The sequence below is a fragment of the Caretta caretta genome, chromosome 1, assembly GCF_965140235.1.
Source record: "Caretta caretta isolate rCarCar2 chromosome 1, rCarCar1.hap1, whole genome shotgun sequence".
Lineage (NCBI taxonomy): Eukaryota > Metazoa > Chordata > Testudines > Cheloniidae > Caretta > Caretta caretta.
In genome coordinates this window covers 48305180-48320766 of record NC_134206.1, presented here as the reverse complement: position 1 = coordinate 48320766, position 15587 = coordinate 48305180, and the positions used below count along the sequence as shown (strand labels likewise).

The following is a 15587-nucleotide window of genomic DNA, read 5'->3' as shown; positions in this document are numbered from 1 at the left end:
CTTTTATCATTTCAAATCAAATTCCACCCACACAAAAACAGTTGTTTTATAAACACTATTCACTACAGTATGTAATTCAGCATGAAAATCCCACTTGGTGATCATCATCATATGCCATCAGTGATAGCCTGGAGCTTAAACAATTTCTTCAGAAAATGCACAGAGAAGAGTAAACAAATGTATTCTGAGGGCGTGTCCTCATGGTTCGCTAGTCTGCATTAGAAGGGTGTAAATTCTAGCATGCACTAGCATGTCGTGCACTAACTGGGCTATGTGGACTCTTCTAGTGTGTACTAAAAACTCCCTAATGTGCATTAATGTAGTACTGTTTTAAACAGTACTACATTAAATGTGCACTGGGGAACTTTTAGTGCACAACAGAAGGGTCCACACATGGCAGTTAGTGTGCATTACAATTTACAGCTCTCTGATATAGACTAATACACTATGTAGACAAGCCCTGAGATAGGTTAACAAAATAAAATGGATTATAAAAATAGGCTCAGCCAAAAGGTAGTAAAACGTTGTACAGACATATGCAAGAAGCACGCAGTATATTTTATCTACACATACCTTTCCAAGCTCTTCAGCCTGTTTTAAAATATTGCGCACTAAATCTTCTGCTCTTTTTGAATGAAAAGAGTTACTTTGACTCTGGATGACAAATACAATTTCTTGTAATTCTGTGAAAAAGGAAATAAAAATATTTAAAGAAAACAGAAATAAATGTAAGTTCTGCACCACTGCTAAAGAGAACTTTGAGGGGGGAAAAGCAAGACATAAAAACATAACTGATTTATTTAATTAATAATAAAAATGCATAAACATACATAAAATTGTTTATTTTCTTAAACAGCCCCAGTTTTAACTGTTTGCTTGTATGAAAGTAGAACTCTAAATTTGTCACGGTATTATAGAATTGACAACCTCAAGAGATAAAAATCATGATACCGGCCCCCCAAAACATGAGATTTTAAAACCCATCAAATCATGGGTTTTAGTCTGTCTTATATTAATCACATAAGCAATAATGTTAAAATATGGAATTGATTTAGCCTTTTGCAAGAGGCAACACTTCCCTGACCCCCTCCCACTTCTCTACCTGAGACTGTGCAGCACTCACTAAGCCCCACCACACAGGCTCTTGTTTGCCCATCACTATGGCTGACCTCCCTCTCCTCTCCAACCCTCCCCTCTGGTTCCCCCCTTTCTCCTGCACCCTCTCATTCCCACTATTTACCTTTTACCGTGTCTATGCTGCTCCTCACAGTCCATATGCCCAGACTAGCCTGCTGAACCATAAAGTGGCAGCCATCATGCCTGAGGATATGGCTTCAGTCTCACTGAAAACATTGGGAGATGGCAGCCGCTTTTATTTAGGCCAGCCTCACTTCAACTTGCAGATTGTCACTTCCCTGCAGTCTACCATCTTGCAGTCTTCAGTTCCATTGACAACAATCAGACATGGTGGCCATTTTGAATAAGGAAAATTTAATCAGTTGGCAGCCTTCCATCTTGTTTTCAAGAGACAGGCAAAAAAACACCCCCCAAATTGATAAAAACAACAAGAGTTGGCAATACTGGTATTATTACATCAGGCCCCATGCAGTTCTGTCTTTATGCCTGTAGCCACAGCAGTGCTGAACAGTTTCACAATGCTGTTGGTGCACCACAGGGAATGCATTATGTACAACCACCACCTAGATAGCACCTACACGACTGCCCCTCTGTTGGAGGGGGTATGCATTCTAATTTTCATATCCTGCAAGAAGACTAGCTTGGAGAAAATAAATATTCTTAATTTACTTTAGAAAAGGAAAAACACTCTTCTATCACATTATCAAGACAATCTATCAGACTATGGTGTCACTTTTAAGTCCTTCAGGATAAAGCTGCTAAGATAACCACAGACTTGCTACAACAAGAGGAAAGAGTGAAGATGGGAGACTAATTCTTAAAGAAAGGCAGAGAAATGGAAGGAATGACAATGAAAGAAAGAAGTAATTTCAAGGAAAAGAAAAGATAAAGTATGTGAACAAAGAGCAGAGAAGAAAACAGCGTCAGAAAAGAAAACAGTATCAGAAAAACTTTTAACTAATGCAGTTTCAGCTCAAAATTTCTACCACTGTAATCCAAGGAGGAAATATCCAGAGTTTAAATATCTATTTATTAATCCCTCCTCCACACCAAAACACATTTGTTATTGTTAAAGTCCTAGGACTCAGAGAGTTGCGTCCTGGGTGGTAGCTGAGATTAACCTACCCCAAATTACAGGTTATATGATATGGAGACCTGTAACCCCTGCACTGGAACCAATTAAATGCCTGGTATACACGGGCAGCAGGTATCAAAGGCCAGGGGAGGCTGAGCATCTCAAAACAGCATTGTGTGGCCCTGCCCATGCTCCACCCAGGCCCCTTCCTGCTTCCGAGCACTCTGCAGCTCTTCCCCCATGGCCTGGGCCCTTGGCTGGGGCTAATGGGGGCTGGCCTGCGGCCAGGGACTACAGACGGCTGGAGCCAGTGCATGCACTGCCCACCCACCTGGCACTCGGGGGCAGGAGGCGCTGGGGACTGTGCCACCCGCCTGGCACTCTGGGGCTGGAGGTGCTGGGCTCTGGCAGGGGCAGAGGGGTGGGGCCTTGGGCACAAGGGGCGCGGTGGGGGCTAGCCTGCCTGAGCCCGCGGTTCACCTGCTGCCCATGCTGGTATAGGAAAGTATGAGTGATAAGCAGGTAGCCACCCTCCCCTGTGTCAAAGTTTAAGAAAAGTTGTGGTCTGCCACTTAATTCCATATATGTGTCTATCCTCACTTTGCTGCTGTATCCATATCAATATTGTTCTTTTCATATTTGCCTCCACCCATGACTCTGAGACCACCTCCATAACTCATTAAATGTGCAGTCCTAACTCACTCCATGTTGGGCTTTTACAAGTTTGTGCTCATGGTATAATGGAAGGCATAACTATGTTTGGGGCCAGAACAAGCTTTCGAGTTTCACAGAGCTCTTCCCGTCTGGGGATGGTAACCAGAGCCTTTAAGCTAAATACAAGTTGGGACAAATTGTTACCCATAAGGGGTTCAGGCATACTTGTCTCTTATATCCCGGGACCAACACAGCTACAACAACACTGCAAACAACTAATAACTATAGTTATCCCCCGATGTCCTCCATTTCTCCCTCACAGCCTTATTTTACCTCCAGGCCCACCGCGCACGCGAGCGCACACACACACACACACAAAGATAGTGACTACTTGAAAAGAATCTGCAGTGAAAGCTTATGAATATAAATTGTTTGCTATTTAAAAGCATACATTTTCAGTGCACAGATTTACACAACTTCCATTGATGTGAATGGGAGTCACAAGGCTAAATCTGTATGTATACCTCTCAAAATATATCCCTAGAGATAAATAATGAAAATTAGATAGTTTTATAAAATTACTGATTTAGTAGTACATTTATAGATACGGCAGTGTCTGAACTATAGACAGTTTCACTTATGGTACATTTAGCAGCAAATGGGGATGTACTGGAGAAGAACACTCCCTAGGATGAATCCAATACCCACTTTGCTGTCTGTGCACTGGAGACTTCCCAGGAAGTATCCTTTACTAGAGTAAACAAATGCACAGAAGAACCCATTTAAAGGAATAAAGAAATACATTTGTTTAAAAAAAATTCAATGCACATTTTTATATAAAAACATAAAACAAAACACTTCATGATTAATACTCAGCAGACCTAATAGTAATTTAGAAGGTTCCCTTCTCCTCCTGACTTCATAAGAACTACAGTATTTCACTGCTTGAGAAATAACTGGTTTACTACCATGTCACTTTTCCTTCTCTTGTTCTTTTTATGTATCTTTTTTGTGATGAATGATAAAAACTATCATTCACCACCTTAAATTTACAGGAATTTAAACTGTTGGTAAGAAAATTATCTTCCCCATAGGAACTTAATAAAATCATATTATGCAAGCCTTCCTACAAAAGCAAAGTGTTGCGGTCCAGTTTTGCTTGAGATGTAATTGCTCACATGTCTGAACAATAACTATTTTACTGTGATTATTTGTATTGCCAATCAGGAATTGGGGCACCATTGTGCGAGGCACTCTACGCTCCTAACAAAAAGGCTATCCCTGTTCCAAAGAGTTTACATTTTAAGTAGGAGCTCATTATTGAAAAGCTTTACTACATCTAGCACTGTCCTCAGAATTGCCAATACCTGTGCTTCAGAGGATGCTGCAAAGTCACTAAAATGTTCTGTGCAATAATAAAATAGAAGGGTAACGATTCTTCCTGACCCCTATTAGCATCAATATCTCAGCGTCACAACAGATCTCATAACTAAGCAGGGTTGAGGTTTGGTAGATACTTGGAAGAGCCTTTAGTAAAGTGTCCTTTAGAAAGCCCAAATGTCAATTCAGTAAAGTGACACACTTCCTTTTGAATCAGTATTGAACAAGTGCTTAAACATGATGGTAGGGGGGAATGATACCAAAAGAGGCATCTTTCAAATTAGAAAAAAATAGGTCCTTACTGCTTGTGGTAATTAAAAGTCCCACAGTAATTTTTACAACAGATAGGAATGCAAGTGTCCTCTAATCTAGGTAATTACATTACCTGCACTCTAAAACAGGGTTTATCAACATGTGGGTCAGGACCCAAAATTGGGTCACCAGAATGTTTCAAAGAGATGCACAGCATTTCCTGTCCTACGGGGCTGGCTGGGCTCGCCTCCCCACTCCAGGCACCTCAACCTCTGGGATTGCAGCACCACCCAGGTTCAGCCCAGCGGTCATGACGACGGGAGTCCAGGTGGGCCAAATTTGAGTGAGGGGCACTGCAACCCCATGAGCAGGTCACAACTCCACTCACACAAATTTGGTCCAATCAGTGCACTGCAACCCCAGAGGTTGCAATGCCTGGAGCGGAGAGTCAAGCTCAGCCAGCCCCACAGCATAGGAGCTTCAGGAGCCGCCATTGTGGGATGAGTCCTGGACAGGAGCCAAACCCCACTTCCCCTGCGGGGGCAGGATCCAACTGAAACCACCCCAGGGCCTCCACCCTCAGACAATTTATTGGGTTACAACAGGCCATAAACATTTACAAATGAGTCCTGAGCCCAAAAAAGGTGGAGAACCACTGCTCTAAAACAAGACCTGAAGTTGGTTTTGAACAGTTGTCCATAGTGCTGTGTACTGTAAGCGCCCAGAAGTCAAACAGGAGACTAATCTACCTCAATAGCTGGAGAAGAGAATAATAAATTTGTAAATATGTTGGGTAAAGTGTATTGGGATCTTTGTGGATGAAAAGCAGTATATAAATGTATTATTCATCACTCCAGCTGGATATCAGCTCATACCCTGCAGTATGAAGATTAAGAGAGTTAGTATAACCGCATACGTTAGTCTCATAAATATAAATGTCTACTTCTGTTCTATTTTTGTCTGCAGTGTTGTTGTAGCAATGCTGGTCCCAGGAATCAGAGACGCAAGGTAGATGAGGTAATATATTTTATTGGACCAACTTTCAATAAAAGATAGTACCTCACTCACCTTTTCTAATCTTGCAAAGCTATTTGCCTCAATACAGTACAAGCTGTTTTATCCAGCATGTTGGGGGAATGGGCGGATGCCAGTAAGTGAAAAATGCTGGTTAACTAAGAGGGAGGGAATTTGGGTGTGGGAGGGGGCTCGGGGCAGTGGCTAAGGGCATAGGAGGAGGTGCGGGGGGTACCAGATCCGGGAGTCGCTCACCTTGGGCAGCTCCCCGCAAGCGTCGAACTGTCCTGGGGCTGCTCCTAGGCAGAGGTGCGGCAGGCGGCTCTGCGCACTGCCCCCGCCCTGCCCTGAGCACTAGCTCCGCAGCTCCCATTGGCTGGGAACCGCAGCCAATGGGAGCTGCGGGGGCAGCGCTTGCGGGCAGAGGCAGTGCGCAGAGCCACCTGCCACACCTGTGCTTAGGAGCAGCTGGGACAGGTTGCTGCTTGCGGGGAGCCACCCGAGGTGAGTGACCCCTGGATCCGGCACCTCACACCCACTGCCCCGAGCCTCCTCCCGCACCCAAACTCCCTTCCAGAGCCTGTGCTCCACACCCCCTCACACACCCCCAACCCCCTGCCAACCAGACTATAAACCAGAATTTCAATGAAGATCAAAAATGCCAGTTTATAGAGCTTTCTGGGACAAACCCTGAAGTTTGAGGTGCAGAAGATATTCCAGGATCACCTGCAGCGAGGCCTGTGAGGCCCGGATATATCGTTCCGAAGCCCAGCACATGAACCTTTTCCACTTGGCCAGGTAAGTCGCTCTAGTGGAGGGCTTTCTGCTACCCAATGAGACCTGTTGAACCAAGGCTGAGCATTCCTGCTCTTCCCCATGCAGTAGCCATGCCAACAAGCGCAAGTCTCCAGGTTCAGGTGTAGAAGACTGCCATGGTCCTGGGACAGCAGGTCCAGTCAGAGAGGTAACTGCAGCAGGGCGGCTACCAAAAGGTCCAGCAGCGTGCCAAACCAGTGTTGGCGAGGCCACTCCGGGGCTATCAGGATCAGCTTTTCTCTGTCATGTTTGATCTTCATGAGAACTCTGTGGATCAACGGCACTGGTGGGAAGCGTACATCAGGCCCCCAAACACTTAGTAGACTTAGTCACTATCTACATGGAGTGAGTTTGAGAGTTCCTATATTTTCTTAATAAAAGCAATGGTAAGAGAACACTTGGAAGGGGAATTCTAAGTGATTATTAGCCTCTGGATTTAAATAAAGAGGCAGGTATGAAATCCATTTTAAAGGAATTGGGAGTAACAGCACTAGGATTTGAACTCAGGAGCTCCTGACTCCCACCCCCATGCTCAGGCCATTAGACTATTCTATGTCCGGAGAGAAAGACCATCAGGCCCCCACCATCAGGCGTACATCAGGGAGCAAGTAAGCATCTCACAGGGAACCCCTGTCCATCCCCCGGAGTGAACAGAAACACATGGATTTCCTATTCTGACGGGACGCGAACAAGTCCACCTGGGGAGTTCCCTACTTTTGAAAGATCATATTGACCGCCTCCGGATGACGTGACCGCTCGTGGTGAGATGAGAAGGTCCTGCTGAGGCAATTCTGGTCCCAAGCACGTGCACGGCTACCATACGAATGGCATGCCGCACAAAGAAGTCCCAAAGGCAGAGAGCTTCTTGGCAAAGGGACGACGACCTGGTCCCACCCTGCCTGTTGATGTAATACATTGCGGTGGTACTGTCTGTGAGGACCTGTACCACCTTGCCCTTCAGGTGGGGCAAGAAAGCCTGGCAGGCCAGGCAAACTGCGTTTAGCTCCCTGACATTAATATGAAGGTCCAGATTGTCCGGCAGCCAGCAGCTCTGAGTGCTGAGCTCACCCAGGTGGGCTCCCCAACCCAGGTCCAAAGCATCTAAGGCCAGGGTGAGTGACGGGGATGGGGCTGCGAAGGCTCCCTCCAACACTGACCCAGGGTTCAACCACCACTCCAGGGACGACAGGATATGATCCAGCACCCTACCAGTCTAGGTCGTGTCTGTTGGGGATGTAAACCAACGGCAGCCATGCTTGCAGAGGCCGGAGATGGAGCTGGGCATAACTGACCACGTATGTACAGGCGGCCGTGTGGCCCAACAACCACAGACAGGTGAGCCATAGTAAGCAGGTGCTTCTTCACATGGGAGATCAGGTCCAACGGGGCCTGAAAAAGAGCCTCTGGAAGGAAGGCTCTAGCTCGCATGGAGTTGAGAACTGCCCTGATTAACTCTATTCATTGGACTGGCCTGAAGGTGGATTTTTGCTCGTTTATCAACAGCCCTAGGTCGTGGCAGGTGGAACGCACCAGATCGAGGGTCCTCTAAACTTGTTCCCAAGACCTGCCCTTGATGAGCCAGTTGTCGAGATATGGGAAGATATGGACCCCTCGATGTCTCAGGTCAGTGGCCACTGGCACCATACATTTTGTGAAGACCCCTGGGGCCGATGACAGGACAAAGGGCAGTGCCATGAACTGAAAATAGCATCTGCCCACTATGAAATGGAGGAAACGTCTGTAACTTGAAATATGGAAATAATCGTCCTTCAAGTCGAGGGCGGGTACCAGTCTCCTGGATCCAGGGAGGGAAATGATGCAAAACTTCAACTTCCTGAGAGACTTGTTGAGGCATCACAGGTCCAGAGTGGGTCTTCGGCCCCTTTTACTTTTTGGATTAGGACATAACTGAAGTAGAATCCCTTTCCAGTCATGTCCCGAGGGACCTCCTCCATCACCCCATGTGCAGGAAGTTCTCGACCTCTTGAACGAGGACTTGCTTGTGAGAAGGGTCCATGAAGAGAGATGGGGAAGGGGGGGGTGGGAAGGAGTGGCGGACAAAAACTGCAGGGTGTAGCCCTGAGACACTATCTACAGCACCCAGCAGTCCAAGGTGACCTGTGACCAGGCCGAATGGTAGGGACGAAGACAGCTAAGGAAAGAATGGGGTGGATCCTGGGAGGTGACTGGGGACTCGCTCTCAACTGCACCCTCAAAACAAGCACTTCTGGTCCCCGGGGTGCTCTGCTGGGCCAGGCTATGCAGGTGAACGGGTGGAGGGAGGAAGGAGGAAAGGCGGTGACCACTGAAACTAACGTCCCTGTCCCTTCTCCTTTCAGGCCAAGGCCTTGGCGGTGGGGGTGGCCAAAACTGCTTTCTTGCAAACTGCGGCATATGCATGCCCAATGACTGAAGGGTGGCCCGAATGTCTTTTAACCTATGAAGCCTCACATTCGTCCCTTTTGAAAAAAGACTGATCCAATCGAATGGGTGGTCCTCGATCAACATCTGCATCTCTTGGGAAAGCTGGAGTTCTGAAGCCAGGAGCTGCGCCTGATAACCACCGCCGACACGATCACCCTAGCCGCCGAGTCAGCCACATCCCATGCCATTTGGAGGGAGCACCAAGCTGCTGTCGGCCCTCCAGACATTTTAATCCAGCCCTCGGGGTCCGGGACTTGCCCCGCTCCGCACAGCTCCCAGGAGCAGCAGGACGTCCCCGCTCCGGCTCCTACACATAGGGGCAGCCAGGGGGCTCCGTATGCTGCCCCCCTCCCCAAGTGCTGCCCCTGCAGCTCCCATTTGCCAGGAAGTGAGGCCAATGGGAGCTGCAGGGGTGGCGCCTATGGACAGGGCAACATGCAGAGCTGCCTGGCTGCGCCTCCAAATAGGAGCCGGAGGGGGGACATGCCGCTGCTTCTGGGAGCTGCTTGAGGTAAGCACCGCCCAGAGCTTGCATCCCGACCCTCTCCCACACCCCAACCCCCTTCCCCAGCCCTGACCCACCTCCCACCCTGCAAACACCTCCATCCGAGCCCAGAACAACCTCCTGCACCCCCAACACCTCATCCCCAGCCCCACCCCAGATCCCACACCCAGAGCCCTCACCTCTTTCCCCCCTTGCACACCAACCCCCTGCCCAGAGTCCCCTCCTGCACCCTGAACTCCTCATTTCTGAACCCACCCCAGAGCCCACACCCCCAGACAGCACCCTCACCCCCTCTCACATCCCAACCCCCAATTTCGTGAGCATTCATGGCCCACCATACAATTTCCATATCCAGATGTGGCCCTCGGGCCAAAAAGTTTGCCCTCCCTGGTATAGGCTAAACTTCTATTAAGGGAATGGTGGAAGTTAAAACTGATTAATGGGACAGGATACTAAATAACCATGGACCTTTTACAAAAACAACTGGAGTTACCAGAAGAGTACAGAGCACTAGCTATGAGAGCACTGCACCATGACTTCCAACATTTGGGACTTGAGAAAACCTTGGACCTTGTACAAAGTAGATTTTATTGACCCTGAATGGTGGATGACCTTCATAGGAAATGGGATCACGTGCCCGATGTACACAGAGGAAAACTTTAGCCACCACCGTGGCATACTTGGAAAATAGCACCAGCAGCAACCCACTGGAGTTAGCATGCATTGATTTTCTGTCTCTGGAAACAGGGCAAAAGAATATTGCCAACACCTTGGTCATGACAAACCATTTTATATAGTATGCACAAGCCTGTCCAACTAGGGATCAGAAGACTACTACAGTGGCCATAGTGTTATGGAAAAAATATTTTCAGTGTATGGCTTCCCAGCTCAGATGCTCTCTGACCAAGGACAGGATTTTGCAAGTCACTTTTTAAAGGTGGTGCTCAGTATGGCTGGGGTTAAAGATGCAAGGACCACCCCTTAACACCTGCCAAGGCACTCTCAGCCTGAACGCCTGACAGGAACAAATACAGATATGGTAGTAGCATGTGCTCTCAAGAGCTTCAGCCAGGTGATAAGTGTTCTGTTGTGCAACTTTGGTGCTATGAGAAACTGTAAAATAGCCAACCAGTGGGTGGTGGAAAAATCAGGGAATTTGCCTGTCTACAAGATCAGACTTGAGAGCAGCCCTGGTCAAAGACATTGCATAGGAATTATTTCTTACCTGTGGAGGACCTAGTAAGCACCCACTGCGAGGCAAACTGATTCCAAGACTGAGCAAAGGAAAAGTGTCAAAAGAGGTTCACACTCAAGTTAATGGCAGACTGCATGGACATAAAGTACCTCACGTAGGTAGCTCAGAGTGATTCAGAAGGAGAGGAGACGGCTCTAGAGCAGTGGTTCTCAACCTTTACCAGACTACTGTACCCCTGAAGCCCGAGCCCTGCCACCCAGGATTGAAATCTAAGCCCCGCCACCCAGTGCTGAAGCATGAAACTTAGTTTTGTGGGGCCACCTGTGACATGGGGCCCTGGTCAACTGCCCTGCCAGCCACCCTTTAATGCCAGCCCTGGGCTTGTAACCCCACCTAAACCTGCCCCACGACAGCCAGGTTGAGTAACACTGATCTAGAGTTACAGACCCCCTGGAAGACTTCTGCGTACCCCTGGTTGAGAACCACTGCTCTAGAGCACTCAGATGTGGGGTCAGGGATGCGACTCCAGTCCTTGATAAGCGATCCTGGCTCAACTCTGGGTCGTCGAAGTGCTTTGCTCAGTTATATAAAAGGCAATGAGCATAGGCAGTCTAATGGGCTTAACCTTGATGCAAAGATATTTGTGCCAGCATCTGTTTCATCTGAGCCCTCAGTTGAGCAGACTATGAATGTGGGACCTGATCACTTGGAGGAAGACATGGTTACACACCCTGTGCAGTAACTGGTTGTTCAAGATATCTACCCCTATGGATACAGGTTTTTGTGCCCCCTGTACCTTTGATCATAGATTTCTCATGAACACCCGAGGTGTTCATACCAGCAAGCTGGTGGTTGGGGCCATCTCTCACAAGTGATGCCAATATCCTCAGAGACTTCCGGAAAAGAGCCTTTATAGGAATGAGAAAAGGAGTACTTGTGGCACCTTAGAGACTAACCAATTTATTTGAGCATAAGCTTTAGCTCACGAAAGTACTCCTTTTTACGAATACAGACTAACACGGCTGTTACTCTGAAACCTGTCTTTATAGGAATGGAGAGTAAAGCCTTGTACAGATGTTTGGGAGACCGAGGAAAGATCTTCATCAGAATCCTCCTCTTCCAAATCACTCTAGTGGTGGAGCACCAGAAGAAACATGAGGTGAAACAGTCGGTACAAGACAAATGTCCAAAGATTGGAAGTCCTCAATACCACGAGTACATTGGAGCCAAGCAAAGGTGAGTCTGGTGTCTCAGATACAGCAAGGTCTCGGAGAAAGCAAAACTCCTGCAGTTACAAGTGTCCATGGCCTGCACCAAAGAGATAGTGGCTGAGGGAGTTGATGGTACCATGGACCTCGACTATTCCAAGGGGAGTCCAGTCAGAGCCCGAACGGGCTTCTTCAGTACCAAGTGAGAAGAGGTAGAGCTTCTCTTGCTGCCTCACTTCACTGACGGTACCAATGACCTCTCAGAGCCCTAGACTTTACAGGCTTTGGGCTTGACAGTGCCTCAGTACCTGAGGAACCAGCAATCTTGTGGGTACTGGGTCAGAGAGCAATGGGTGCAGAAGTGGCTTGAGTCATCAGAGACCACGACTTCTTTGGAGTAGATTCCCTACCTGGAGCACTCAAGCTACGGTCTTTAGGGGTCTTATTGGAGGAAGATTGGGTCTGCCTCTTAAGATGCCCCCAAACAGTGCAATTTATAGACAGTGGACTTATTCAGAGACTGGAGTAGAGGGCCAGAATCAGAGGCTGGGCACAGCAAACTCCCCATCATGAGGGGTCAAAGTTTGATCTCCCTGTTTTTTCTGGCTCTAAATTTTAATGCCAGACAGAAGATTCACTGTTGGGAAAGATGAGATTCCCCAAGGCAACAGATGCACTGGGAGTGTCTGCCATTCACCATGATTGCCTCCTGGTACAACAGGCAACATTCAAAACTAGGTTTCAGAGTAACAGCTGTGTTAGTCTGTATTTGCAAAAAGAAAAGGAGTACTTGTGGCACCTTAGAGACTAACCAATTTATTTGAGCATAAGCTTTCGTGAGCTACAGCTCACTTCATCGGATGCATACTGTGGAAAGTGTAGAAGATCTTTTTATACACACAAAGCATGAAAAAATACCTCCCCTCACCCCACTCTCCTCCTGGTAATAGCTTATCTAAAGTGATCACTCTCCTCACTTTAGATAAGCTATTACCAACAGGAGAGTGGGGTGGGAGGAGGTAATTTTTCATGCTTTGTGTGTATAAAAAGATCTTCTACACTTTCCACAGTATGCATCCGATGAAGTGAGCTGTAGCTCACGAAAGCTTATGCTCAAATAAACTGGTTAGTCTCTAAGGTGCCACAAGTATTCAAAACTAGGCAAACCAGGCAGTAGTTTTCTCCCCTCCTGGGAGCTTTGTCTAAAAGGTACTAGGAAGAAAGCTACATAATTTTTTTTTCAAGTTAAGTTGTTGGGTTTTTTCAAATCTACTACAGCTAAAGCTGCTATTAAGTGCTAAGTACTAACTACTACTAAAAACAACTATAACCACGAAAAGAGCTAAGGGGACAGAGTTAATGTAACACTCAATAAAGACAACTGCTAAAGCTCCATCACAGGCCAAGGTGGTTGAGAGGGAACTAAGGCCAGTTCACCCGTGCAGTGCTATATAACAACAGTACAGAGCATGAGACTGAGTAACATGCATGCACAGGCCGAACGGATGCTACTATGAGAAATCTCCGATGAAAGGAGCAGGGGGTGCAAGCACACCCACAGTGGAGCATCCACAGGGACACTACTTGAAGAAGGAGCGAAGGATCCCAATAACTTACTGTTAGATGATACATATAGTGATATGGAGGGTGTTCTAAATACTTTGATACCTTCAGTATCAGAACACTAGGACAAGGGTATTCCTGTCTGAAATAAGCTCTGGGGACCCTTCTTCCACAATAGCCTAGGGTACTAGTTATCAACCTATTTACCATTGTGGGCCGGATATGCAGCTCTGAGAGTGTTGTGTAGGCCACATCCACATAATATATATACTACCTGTATGGCCCTGAGGATGTCCCATGGGCCACAGCTGTGTGCTGACTGGGCTGCAAGCGGCCCGTGGGTTGAGAACCACTGGCCTAGGGAGTGGCTGAGACTGTACAGTAGTGCTTAGTAGAGCCTAGTAAATAGAAGTGAGCAGGTTATTCAGCCATTAAAGCATCTAACCTATATTGCTCCAGGAGTTATGGTGAAGAACCCATTCATATAGCCCACAGATTTGTGGTAGCATTGTAGAGCATGTTCCTACCTGGTGAAAGGGTGATGGGAAAGATTAAATGTGTGCAATCATATTATGAAATGTGTGTAATTACATATTGTACTCCTGGTGGAATTCTGCACCAAAAAAATAAAAATTCTGCAACAAAAAATTTAAAATTCTGCACATAATATTTTAAAATTCTGCATATTTTATTTGTCAAAATAACACAATATAACCACACCAGTTTCAATTATTTTGGTCATTTATTTCAAAGTATCCATTAGCAAGTATGTTTGTAACAATACAGGCCCTCCGAACCTCTTTAGCCCTTGCTAAAGAAAACCTACAGGATGCTCAAAAACAGCAAAAAGCCTGGTACGATAAACATGCCAGAGAGCGTTCCTTCAAAGTAGGGGTCCAGGTCATGGTCTTAAAGGCGCTCCAGGCCCATAAAATGGAAGTGTCGTGGGAAGGGCCATTCACGGTCCAGGAGCGCCTGGGAGCTGTTAATTATCTCATAGCATTCCCCACCTCCAACCGAAAGCCTAAGGTGTACCATATTAATTCTCTAAAGCCCTTTTATTCCAGAGAATTAAAGGTTTGTCAGTTTACAGCCCAGCGAGATGACGACGCTGAGTGGCCTGAAGGTGTCTACTATGAAGGGAAAAGTGCTGGTGGCGTGGAAGAGGTAAACCTCTCCATGACCCTTGGGCGTATGCAGCGACAGCAGATCAAGGAGCTGTGCACTAGCTACGCGCCGACGTTCTCAGCCACCCGAGGACTGACTGAACAGGCATACCACTCCATTGACACAGGTAATGCTCACCCAATTAAAGTCCAACCTTACCGGGTGTCTCCTCGGTATGGGAGATCCAGGATATGCTACAGATGAGTGTAATCCGCCCCTCCTGCAGTGCATGGGCATCTCCAGTGGTTCTAGTTCCCAAACCAGGTGGGGAGATACGTTTTTGCGTAGACTACCGTAAGCTAAATGCTGTAACTCGCCCAGACAACTATCCAATGCCACGCACAGATGAACTATTGGAGAAACTGGGACGGGCCCAGTTCATCTCTACCTTGGACTTAACCAAGGGGTACTGGCAGGTACCGCTAGATGAATCTGCCAAGGAAAGGTCACCCTTCATCACACATGCCGGGCTGTATGAATTTAATGTGCTCTCTGTCGGGCTGTGGAATGCACCTGCCACCTTCCAAAAACTTGGAGATGGTCTCCTAGCGGGATTAGGAGAATATGCAGTCGCCTACCTTGACGATGTGGCCATATTTTCAGATCCCTGGGCAGAACACCTGGAACATCTACAAAAAGTCTTGGAGTGCATAAGGGAGGCAGGACTAACTGTTAAGGCTAAGAAGTGTCAAATAGGCCTAAACAGAGTGACTTACCTTGGACAACAGGTGGGTCAAGGAACTATCAACCCCCTAAAGGCCAAAGTGGATACTATCCAAAAGTGGCCTGTCCCCAAGTCAAAGAAACAGGTCCAATCCTTCTTAGGCTTGGCCGGATATTACAGGCAATTTCTACCGCAATACAGCCAAATCGCTGCCCCACTGACAGACCTAACCAAAAAGAAACAGCCAAATGCAGTTCTGTGGACTGAAGAGTATCAGAAGGCCTTTAACAAGCTTAAAGCGACACTCATGTCTGACCCTGTGCTAAGGGCCCCAGACTTTGACAAACCGTTCCTAGTAACCACAGATGCGTCCGAGTGTGGCGTGGGAGCAGTCTTAATGCAGGAAGGACCGAATCAAGAGTTCCATCCTGTCGTGTTTCTCAGCAAGGAGCTGTCTGAGAGGGAAAGCCGCTGGTCAGTCAGTGAAAAGGAATGTTATGCCACTGTCTACGCTCCGGAAAAGCTATGCCCAT

General features: G+C 47.2%; 1 protein-coding gene across 7 annotated transcripts in view; it reads right to left on the bottom strand.

The window, feature by feature from the left end:
* B3GLCT (beta 3-glucosyltransferase) overlaps positions 1 to 15587 on the bottom strand; it is a 145822-nt gene that overhangs the window by 108760 nt on the left and 21475 nt on the right. For 6 of the 7 annotated variants that reach the window (XM_048847064.2, XM_048847022.2, XM_048847058.2 and 3 more), the window contains exon 4: positions 574 to 683. In XM_048847064.2, the coding sequence (XP_048703021.2) occupies positions 574 to 683 (110 nt within the window). Of the gene's footprint in view, positions 1 to 573; positions 684 to 1240; positions 1363 to 15587 lie in introns of those variants that run through there. The other variant, XM_048847037.2, reaches the window with a different exon arrangement.